General features: G+C 68.3%; 1 protein-coding gene across 1 annotated transcript; it reads right to left on the minus strand.

The window, feature by feature from the left end:
- Window positions 1-220: 220 nt before the first annotated feature.
- On the minus strand, window positions 221-9,166 carry CADM4 (cell adhesion molecule 4; the record flags this gene model as incomplete). The annotated part of the gene is given in 7 exon segments (XM_037883525.2): window positions 221-2,083; window positions 2,656-2,784; window positions 4,853-5,025; window positions 6,754-6,844; window positions 7,647-7,808; window positions 8,002-8,136; window positions 9,014-9,166. Coding segments are annotated over 7 exon segments (953 nt in total), but the record flags the coding sequence as incomplete, so codon positions are not given.
- Between the last annotated feature and the right edge of the window lie 1,264 nt (window positions 9,167-10,430).

The raw sequence follows: 10,430 nt of genomic DNA on the forward strand, positions 1-10,430 counted from the left end.
CCCGCGAGTCTGGAGGGGGGGCCCGTGATTTGGGGGGAGCCCATGATTTTTCTTCAGCCCCCTCGGGATTTCGCCTCGGAGAAACCCAGGATCTCACTCAACCCGCGTCCCTCATTTCTCAACCCCAAGCTGTGATTTTTAGGCCCCCGTCTGACACTTTCTGAAGGCGGAACAGGGGGTCCCCCAGGACGGACCCCACAAACCAGGTCTCTGCCCCAACTCGGGTTAAAAGAATTAATCGGGGAGTTTATTGAAGTATCAAAGGCGGTTAAAAGGCGACAGATATTTACATATATATTAACGTTCAGGCTGCGGCAGGGGCGGGGGAACAGTCTCGGGCTGGGGGGGCCTGGCCCCCCCACAGAGCCCCCTCTCCCCACCCCGGTTATATATTAATTATTATCTCTCCCATTCGTTTCCCTTCTCCCCTCCCGCGACACACACGCTAGAAAATAACCTCCAGCCAGAGACGGGGCTGGGACCCAACGGGGGGTTCTTCCGGACAAAGGGGGGGGCTGGGAGGCATGAGGATCTGGGGGGAAGTCAGGGACGTGGGGGGGTCAGAGAGGATCGGGGAGGAGACGAGGCCCCGCTGGGGTGGGGTGGGGGCTGGTAATACAGGGACGCCTCGCCCGGCACTGGGACATGGCCCCTCTGGGGTGGGGGTGGGTTATAGGGGGGGCCCCTCACCCGGCATAGGACGCGGCCCCTCTGGGGTAGGGGTGGGGGCGGGTTATAGGGGGACCCCTCGCCCGGCGCTGGGAGGGGGGTCCCCGCTCGCCGGCAGGCTGTGATGGGGAAGCTCTTTCCCAATGTAACCCAGGGGATTCAGGGTCCGGCTTCTCCGATGCCCGGGGGGCGGGGGGGGGGGGTACTGTGGCCCCGCCTGTGAGGGGCGAGCATGCCCCACCCCGGCAGCACCCCCAGTGCTGGGGGCAGCCAAGGGGCTGGTGCACTGGCGGGGAGGAGGGTGAAATCTGGATTTGCCCCATTCACCCCCTCTGGGCCCGGGGGTGCCCCATGGCAGGCGAGTTCCTGGGGGTAGGGCAAGAAGCCCCGGCCCCCCAGCTCCTCCGCCCCCCCCCCCGGCCCCGTCTCAGGCTGTTGTGCTTGGTGAGGACGTCACATGACGAGGACGGACAGACACTGATGGACAGAGAGACACCCCACCCCCCCACCCCCCCCAACAATCATGGCTTTAAAGAAAGAGTCCAACCTGCTTTTAAGGCCCACAGCAGGAATACAGGAGCCCTGGATGGAACCCAGGAGTCCGGGCTCCCAGCCCCCCCCTTCACCCCAGTAACCCCCCCAACGCCCTCCTGGAGCCAGGGATAGAACCCAGGAGTCCGGGCTCCCAGCCCCCCACCCCTCCATCCCCGTAAACCCCCCAATGCCCTCCTGGAGCCGGGGATAGAACCCAGGAGTCCGGGCCCCACGGGGGGAGGGACTCCATCCCCCATCCAGTCGCGGCACAGTTAAGCTGTTTACAAAAGCACCCCACGGTCTCCACCCCCTCCCTGCTTCCCTGGAGACCTGCCCCCCTATCAAAGGGGCGTGGCCACCCCCACTGTATTGTGGGTGAGGCCAGAACCCCCTGCTTCAGCCCCCCACCCCACCCGACCCCCCATCTGCCTGGGCAAAGGACACCACCTTGGGTCCCTGGAGTGGGGACCTTCACACAGGGTGGGTGGGGCCTCGGCCCAAGGGCGTGGTCTTACTGCATAGGGGCGGGGCTTCTTGTCAGAGGCGGGGCCTCACAGCCCAGGGGCGTGGTCTTACTGCATAGGGGTGGGGCTTCTTGTCGGAGGCGGGGCCTCACAGCCCAGGGGCAGGGCTGGAACCCCAGGCTGCTGGCACACAGGCCTTGGTTTCAGAAATTAAACCAGCCCCCAGCCCCGGGGTTCGGCCGCGGCTCGACGGGCTGGTCCGGAGGCGCCCGGCTCGGCCCGGCTCGCCCGGCTCCGCGCCCCGGCTCAGATGAAGAACTCCTCCTTGCGCTTGTGGCTGCCCCCGCCGTTGAGAAAGGCCTCGCGCACCTCGCCGTGCTCGTCCAGCCCGCTGGCCTCGTGCGTCAGGTAGGACCCTGCCGGGGGGAGAAGTGAGGGGGGGCGGTCCGGCCCCGCCCCCTCCGGCCTGGCCCCTCCCCACTGCCCCGCCCCCTCCGGCTCGGTCCCCTTCCCTCATGGCCCCGCCCCCTCCGGCCCTGTCCGCTCCCCTCCCCTCACTGCCCCGCCCCCTCCGGCTCTGTCCCCTCCCCTCACTGCTCCGGCTCTGTCCCCTCCCCTCACTGCTCTGCCCCCTCCGGCTGTCCCCTCCCCTCCCCTCACGGCCCCGCCCCCTCCGGCTCTGTCCCCTCCCCTCCCCTCACTGCCCCGCCCCCTCTGGCTCTGTCCCCTCCCCCCACGGCCCCTCCCCCTCCAGCCCTGTCCTCTCCCCTCCCCCCACGGCCCCGCCCCCTCCGGCCCTGTCCCCTCTCCCCACTGCCCCTCCCCCTCCGGCCCTGTCCTCTCCCCTCCCCTCACTGCCCCGCCCCCTCCAGGCCCAGCCCCACCCCCACTGCCCCCCCCCCCCGCTCTGTCCACTCCCCTCCCCTCCTCACCCCACCCCCTCTGGCCCAGCCCCTCCCTGCCCCGCCCCCCCCGCCACGCCCCGTACCTTTCTGCCGGACGGAGCCCCACACCATGCCGATCAGGACGCAGATGACGGCGAAGACCAGCAAGGCCAGGATGCCGCCCACGATGGCGTAGGGCACCGAGGTCTGGGCCTCCACGATGGCCCCGGGGTCTGGGGGCGGGAGGGGGGGGTCAGCGGGGACCGGGCCTGGACCCCCCCCCCCCGCTCTGCACTGGAGACGGGACGGAGGGTCCCTGGCGCGGAGCCGGGTCTCACCCCCCGGGATCGGGGCCGCTGCCGGCGGGCGCTGTCGGGGGGGGCAGGACCCAGGGGGACCGGCGACGCAGGCCTGGGCCACATGGCACCATTCACTCGCCCTGCGTCGGGCCGCCCCCCTCCTGCCGGTGCTGCCCCCCACAGCCCCCCATTGCTCTGCACTGTGCCCTGGGCACTTCAGGGGCACCGGCCGCGCTGTGGGGGGCTGCGGGTCGGGAGTGAGGGGCGCTGGGGGGACGGGGGCTGCGAGTCGGGGCTGCGGGTCGCAGGTGAGGGGCGCTACGGGCTGCGGGTCGGGAGTGAGGGGCACCAGAGGGGCAGGGGGCTGCAGGTCAGGAGTGAGGGGCGCCGGGGGGGGCAGGGGGCTGCGGGTCAGGAGTGAGGGGCGCTGGGAGGCCGGGGGCACTGGGGTGGGAGTGAGGGGCACCAGAGGGGCAGGGGGCTGCAGGTCGGGAGGGGCGCCGGGGGGGCAGGGGGCTGCAGGTCGGGAGTGAGGAGCGCCGGGGGGGCAGCCATTGAGGCTAGTTTGCATAATGTGTTTTCTTCATTGGTTTGACTGATTCTAGTGTTATTTTCTTTGGGTTTTGTTGATACCGAATTCGTCTCTGTTGCTCATAATACCTGGCTGTAAAACAAGGAACCTCCAGGCCTGCCCATTAGCTCCAGCGAGTCGGTGTAAGTGTTTGTAACCTTTGGCCTAGAGAAACGGCCTCGGTTTCCCTTTTGAGTCTGGGGAAGGGGAGACCGGAAGAGAGACCTGAACGTGTTTCCCATGCGTTTGGAAGGGACCGGTGCCCGCCGGGTTCACCGCCGAGCAGGGACGCCATGGTTTAGGCCAAAGATAACGGTTTTGGGGATGAGATAGTCGATACTAACGTGTATGAAGACATGTGAGCCTAAAGAATAAGGGACCCCAAAGATTTAGCTGGGTGAGGATATAAGCTTTGGGCCTGGCAGGCTGGGCACTGATATGAAAATCCAGGGCAGTACCAGGACCCTATAAAACCGTGTCGAGGGGTTGCTTTTTCTATCTTCTGCCAAGCTATTAGCCACTCGACCCTGATCTCTGCCAACTGGGGGAACCTGGACCATCGAATTCATCGGACGTGCCAGAGACAAGGCTGCTCCTCTGTCGCCCCCGACCAGGTCTCCAGGGAAGGGGGTGAGTTTGCTCGTTTAAATCGTCTTTGAGAATAGAGCGGTTCCCGCCAGGGACCACAGCATTGCATGACTGCTTTGTGATTGCTTTAGACCTTTGATTATCCTTCCATTCGTTTGAATGAAGATCTTGAAATTTTGGTATTGTCCTCAGTATAAGTGTCCTGGCCACACACCCCGAGAGCCCACCCACAATGTGGAAAATTCTGTGTTCTCCAACCCTGCAGCCTGAAACGGGACAAGAACCTACATATCTTCCGGTCAGCTCATTGGCGAGCCGTAATAAGCTAGCCCCATAAATTCAGGTCAACAGGGGGCCGCAGGTCGGGAGTGCGGGGCGCCGGGGGCCGCAGGTCGGGAGTGCGGGGCGCCGGGGGCCGCAGGTCGGGAGTGCGGGGCGCCGGGGGCCGCAGGTCGGGAGTGCGGGGCGCCGGGGGCCGCAGGTCGGGAGTGCGGGGCGCCGGGGGCCGCAGGTCGGGAGTGCGGGGCGCCGGGGGCCGCAGGTCGGGAGTGCGGGGCGCCGGGGGCCGCAGGTCGGGAGTGCGGGGCGCCGGGGGCCGCAGGTCGGGAGTGCGGGGCGCCGGGGGCCGCAGGTCAGGAGTGAGGGGCGCTGGGGGCCGCAGGTCGGGAGTGCGGGGCGCTGGGGGCCGCAGGTCAGGAGTGAGGGGCGCTGGGGGCTGCGGGTCGGGAGTGCGGGGCGCTGGGGGCCGCGGGTCGGGAGTGCGGGGCGCTGGGGGCCGTGGGTCGGGAGTGCGGGGCGCTGGGGGCTGCGGGTCGGGAGTGCGGGGCGCCGGGGGCTCCTTACCGTAGACCACCAGCACATACTGGTCGGAGGCGCGGCCGTGTTTGTTGGCCGCTTGGCAGGCGTAGGTGCCGTTGTCCCCCGGGTTCAGCGCTGGCAGGGTCAGCTCCGCGCCCTGGATCTGCACCCGCTCGGGCAGCGAGTCGTTCGCCCGGCTCCACGTGATCTCAGTGGGGCTGCGGGGACAGACACCGGGGAGGGGGCGGTGAGCTGGGCCAGGCCCTGCCCGGCTCACAGAGCTGCGATCCGTCCCCTGGCGCCAGCGGGCAGGGCCAGCCCAATACCAGGGTGATGGGCAGCAGCACGGATCACCGGGTGATGCAGGATTCCTGACACACACACCTGGGACTGAGACACGCGGCCCCCCATATCCCAGCCTCTGGGAACATCGGGCACTGTGAGCTTCCCCGCAGCAGTGCCCACAGCTGGAGACCCTGGTGTGAGGCTGTATGAAATATGGGGGACACTTTATGATACTATTGATACCAGTATCAGAACATGGCAGTGACTCGTGCCAGATCTGCCGTGTGAGGCGTCTGCGACAGTGCTATGATTTGCCGAGTGTGATGCTCTGCTTTCTGTGTTTGTCTCTCCTTCGTAGTGTGAGTTAGACACACACAGGCTAGAGCTGCATTTCCAAACTTGTGCTGTGTTTCTGGGGGACACCTCAGCACTGCCCAGCCTGATCCATGGCCCACCAAGGGTCATCAGCTGTACAATGAACCCCCTGAAAGGAGCCAGGGGATACACCTGATGGGTCAGAAAGGCACGTCCGGTGGACAGGCTTTTCCTTGCCATGTGCTGGGCAGCTTGTGTTCGGGACACAGGACGTGCCAGCCACACGGCAAAAGGAATATAAATGGGGCCCTCCCAAATTCATGGTCCATTTTGCTCAATGGCACGGTCACTGGATTTTAAAAATCATAAATGTCACGATTTCAGCTACTGAAATCTGAAAGTTCACGGCGCTGTACTTGTCGGGGTCCTGACCCAAAAAGGAGTTGGGGGGGGGGGGCGCAAGGTTATTGTAGGGGATGGGTGCAGTGTTGCCTCCCTTACTTCTGCACGGCTGCTGGCGGGGCACTGCCTCCAGAACGGGGTGCCCGGCCGCCAGCCACGGCTCTCCGGGCACCAGCCACGGCTCTCCGGCCACCAGCCGCCACTCTCCGGCCACCAGCCGCCACTCTCCGGCCGCCCAGCTCTGAAGGCAGCGCAGAAGTAAGGGTGGCAATACTGCGACCCCCCTAAAATAACCTTTGGACCCCCCTGCAACTCCCTTTTGGGTCAGGGCCCCCAATTCGAGAAACGCTGGCCTCCCCCGTGATATCTGTATCGTATAGGGTGAAAGCCCACAGGAGACCAGATTTCCCGGGGGAGACCAGATTTCATGATCCGTGGCCCTGGATGTGGTAGGGCCCTAAAATATAAAGGGCAGCTGCATCTTCTCCGTTGTGTCGTCAGTCCCACGTCTTCCCTCTGGAGCAAAGGACGCAATGACCCATCCCAGCTGTGTGTGGTTGTGTGGTTGTGTTCCAGAGGGACCTGCAAGGCAGCAAACTCACCACTACTGCTGGGATCCTGATCTCGGGACTCTGAAGTGTCTGCAGGTATCTGGTTGCTTTATCGTTTGACAACCGTCTCCCTGTGCTTTCCCCTGTAACGGGGCCTCAAACGTCATCGCACCGCGAGCCCCTTCTGACAACCAAAATTACTAAGGACCCCGGGACCCACCTGAGCCCCACTGCCCTGGGCTGAAGCCCTCGGACTTCGGCTTGGGACCCAGGCCCTGACCTTGGCATTTCCAGGGAGAGCTGCCCCAGGCACCTTGAGTCACACCTGGCGCTGCGAGCTTCCCCGCAGCAGTGCCCCGACACACAGCCCGCGGCCCCCTGCGGGTCACTCACAGCGGGTTGCCGTTGACGACGCAGGTGAGGAGCAGGGTGTCGCCCTCACGCAGCACGGCCTGGCTGGGCTGGATCCGCGCCGTGGGCGAGTCTGCGGGGAGAAGACGAGGGCGGCTGCACAGGGAGCCCGGCGGCTACGCAACCCCACAACGCGACAACCCAACCCCCCCGCACACCCTAAAAACAGCCCAGCTTACCCTGGCCGCACAACGCCACCACACGCCCCGTGCGCCCCCCAGCACGACACCACAACCCAGCAACACAACGCCCCCATGTCCCCCCAGCAATCCGACACCACCACAACCCGACAACACAACATAACGCCCCCATCCCCCCGCCAGCAACCCAACACCACCACAATCCCGTGACCCCCAGCATCACAACAACCCGGCACTCCCCCAGAACAGCACAGCTCACTCCATCCGCACAACCCCAGCACACGCCCGGTGCGTCCCCCAGCACAACACCACAACATGACAACTCCCCGCCTCCGCCAACAGCCCCGAACTCCCTCAGCAACACGGCAGCCTACGACCCCCCCGACAACCCACACAAAACAACAACACGCTGCCCCCCGCAACACCCGACGCACACAGGACAACATAACACGGCTCCAGCCTCTCACAACTCAGCCCCAGCCCCCCACCCCCCACCCCGTGCACCCAAAACCACCCCACAACTCGCCCCTCTGCACACCCACAACCCAAAGCAGCCCACGGCCACACACCGCCCCCGACCCACCGCCACAGCTCCCAGCCCAACCCCACACACGACTGTGACACGAGGAACGCGCCCCCCAGGGCAGCCCCATCCCCAGCGGCTCCCTGCCCCCCACCCCCCCTTACCCCCACCCCCATCTGCGCCCTGCCCCCCATTTCTCCCCCCGCACTTACACTGCACGTCCAGCACGTACTGCGTCTGCTTCCGCTGCCCGCGCAGGGCGGGGTGCGTGGCCTCGCACGTCACGATGGCCCCGTGGTCCCGGCGCTCGACCCGCAGCCGCACCGACGAGCTGACCCGGAAAACCTTCCCCAGCTGCTCCCGGCTGCTGAGTCCTGCCACGGCATGCCCGGGGTGAGCGACGCAGGGGGACCCCGCCCGGCCCCAGCCCCCCGCCAGCCCTGCAGGGGACGGCCCTGCCCCACCCCCAAGCCCCTGAGCCAGCCTCCTCATCCCGGAGGGGACGGGTCCCCTGCCCCCCAGCCGGCCCACGCCCCTAGCGGGGAATAGGCCCCTTGCCCCCCTCACCTCGCAGCTCCCGCCGGTCCCGGTACCAGCGCAGGGTGGCCGCGGGGCGCGACCGGGGCACGACGCACGTCAGCTCGACCTCCCCGCCCTCCACCGCCTGCTCCCTCACCTCCACCGTGGGGTTCTCGGGGGCCACTGCAGAGACACAGGGGGGTCACTGGGGCTGGGCCCTCGTCCCTTCCCAGAATCCCCCAGGGCAGCCACCCCCCGCCACGTCCCGTCCCAGAATCCCCCAGGGCAGCCCCCCCCCCATCCCTTCCCAGAATCCCTCAGGGCAGCCGCCCCCCATCCCTTCCCAGAGGCCCTTGGGGCAGCCACTTCTTGTCCCTTCCCGGAATCCCCCAGGGCAGCCACCCCCCGCCACGTCCCGTCCCAGAATCCCCCAGGGCAGCCGCCCCCCCCATCCCTTCCCAGAATCCCCCAGGGCAGCCGCCCCCCCCATCCCTTCCCAGAATCCCCCCAGGGCAGCCGCCCCCCCCATCCCTTCCCAGAATCCCCCCAGGGCAGCCGCCCCCCACATCCCTTCCCAGAATCTCCCAGGGCAGCTGCCCCCCCCATCCCTTCCCAGAATCCCCCCAGGGCAGCCGCCCCCCACATCCCTTCCCAGAATCTCCCAGGGCAGCCGCCCCCCCCATCCCTTCCCAGAATCCCCCCAGGGCAGCCACCCCCCCACACGTCCCGTCCCAGAATCCCCCCAGGGCAGTCGCCCCCCCATCCCTTCCCAGAATCTCCCAGGGCAGTCGCCCCCCCCAATCCCTTCCCAGAATCCCCCAGGGCAGCCGCCCCCCCCATCCCTTCCCAGAGGCCCCTGGGGCTGCCACTTCTTGTCCGTTCCAGAGCACCCCCCTACCCCCTGGGACAGCCACCCCCAATCCCCTCCCAGAATCCCCAGGGCAGCCGCCCCCTGTCCTTTTCAACAGCCCCCCTGGGGCCCCCAGCTACACCCCGCCCCGTCCCAGCCCCCCGACCCCGCAGCCACCCGCCCCTCCCGCCCCATCCCGGCCCCGCGCACCCAGCACGGTGAGCGAGGCGATCTGGTGGTGCGTGTCGTCGGTGTACAGCTGGCAGAAGTAGCCGCCCTCGTCCTCCAGCCGGACGTCGGAGAGCAGGATCCGCACCTGCTTCTGGGTGAACTCCACCAGCTGGAACCGCTCGTCCTTCAGGGCTGGGGAGACGGGGATGGGCTCAGCGGCTGCCCCCGGACCCCCCGCTTCCCCCCGCCCGGCGACCCCTCGCCTCGCGTGCCTGGGCCCCCTCCTGCCTGCCAGCCCATTACCCACATGCCCGGCCTCCCCCCGCCCGGCGACCCCTTACCCCGCGTGCCTGGGCCCCCGCCTGCCTGCCAGCCCATTACCCCACATGCCCGGCCTCCCCCCGCCCGGCGACCCCTTACCTGCATGCCTGGCCCCCTGCCCGCCCTGCGGCCCCTTACCCCATGTTCCCTGCCCCACCCCTGCCTGCCAGCCCATTACCCACATGCCCGGCCTCCCCCCGCCCGGCGACCCCTCGCCTCGCGTGCCTGGCCCCCGCCTGCCTGCCAGCCCATTACCCACATGCCCGGCCTCCCCCCGCCCGGCGACCCCTCGCCTCGCATGCCTGGCCCCCGCCTGCCTGCCAGCCCATTACCCACATGCCCGGCCTCCCGCCGCCCAGCGACCCCTCGCCTCGCGTGCCTGGGCCCCCGCCTGCCTGCCAGCCCATTACCCACATGCCCGGCCTCCCCCCGCCCGGCGACCCCTTACCCCGCGTGCCTGGGCCCAGCCCCGCCTGCCAGCCCATTACCCACATGCCCGGCCGCCCCCCGCCCGGCGACCCCTTACCCCGCGTGCCTGGGCCCCCGCCTGCCTGCCAGCCCATTACCCACATGCCCGGCCTCCCCCCGCCCGGCGACCCCTTACCCCGCGTGCCTGGGCCCCCGCCTGCCTGCCAGCCCATTACCCACATGCCCGGCCGCCCCCCGCCCGGCGGCCCCTTACCCCGCGTGCCTGGGCCCCCGCCTGCCTGCCAGCCCATTACCCACATGCCCGGCCTCCCCCCGCCCGGCGACCCCTTACCCCGCGTGCCTGGGCCGCCGCCTGCCTGCCAGCCCATTACCCCACATGCCCGGCCTCCCGCCGCCCAGCGACCCCTTACCTGCATGCCTGGCCCCCTGCCCGCCTGGCGGGCCCTTACCCCATGTTACCCGCCCCACCCCTGCCTGCCAGCCCATTACCCACATGCCCGGCCTCCCCCCGCCCGGCGACCCCTTACCTCGCATGCCTGGGCCCCCGCCTGCCTGCCAGCCCATTACCCACATGCCCAGCCTCCCCCCGCCCGGCGACCCCTTACCTCGCATGCCTGGGCCCAGCCCCGCCTGCCAGCCCATTACCCACATGCCCGGCCGCCCCCCGCCCGGCGGCCCCTTACCCCGCGTGCCTGGGCCCCCGCCT

This window comes from Chelonia mydas, chromosome 24 (genome assembly GCF_015237465.2).
Source record: "Chelonia mydas isolate rCheMyd1 chromosome 24, rCheMyd1.pri.v2, whole genome shotgun sequence".
Classification (NCBI taxonomy): Eukaryota; Metazoa; Chordata; order Testudines; family Cheloniidae; genus Chelonia; species Chelonia mydas.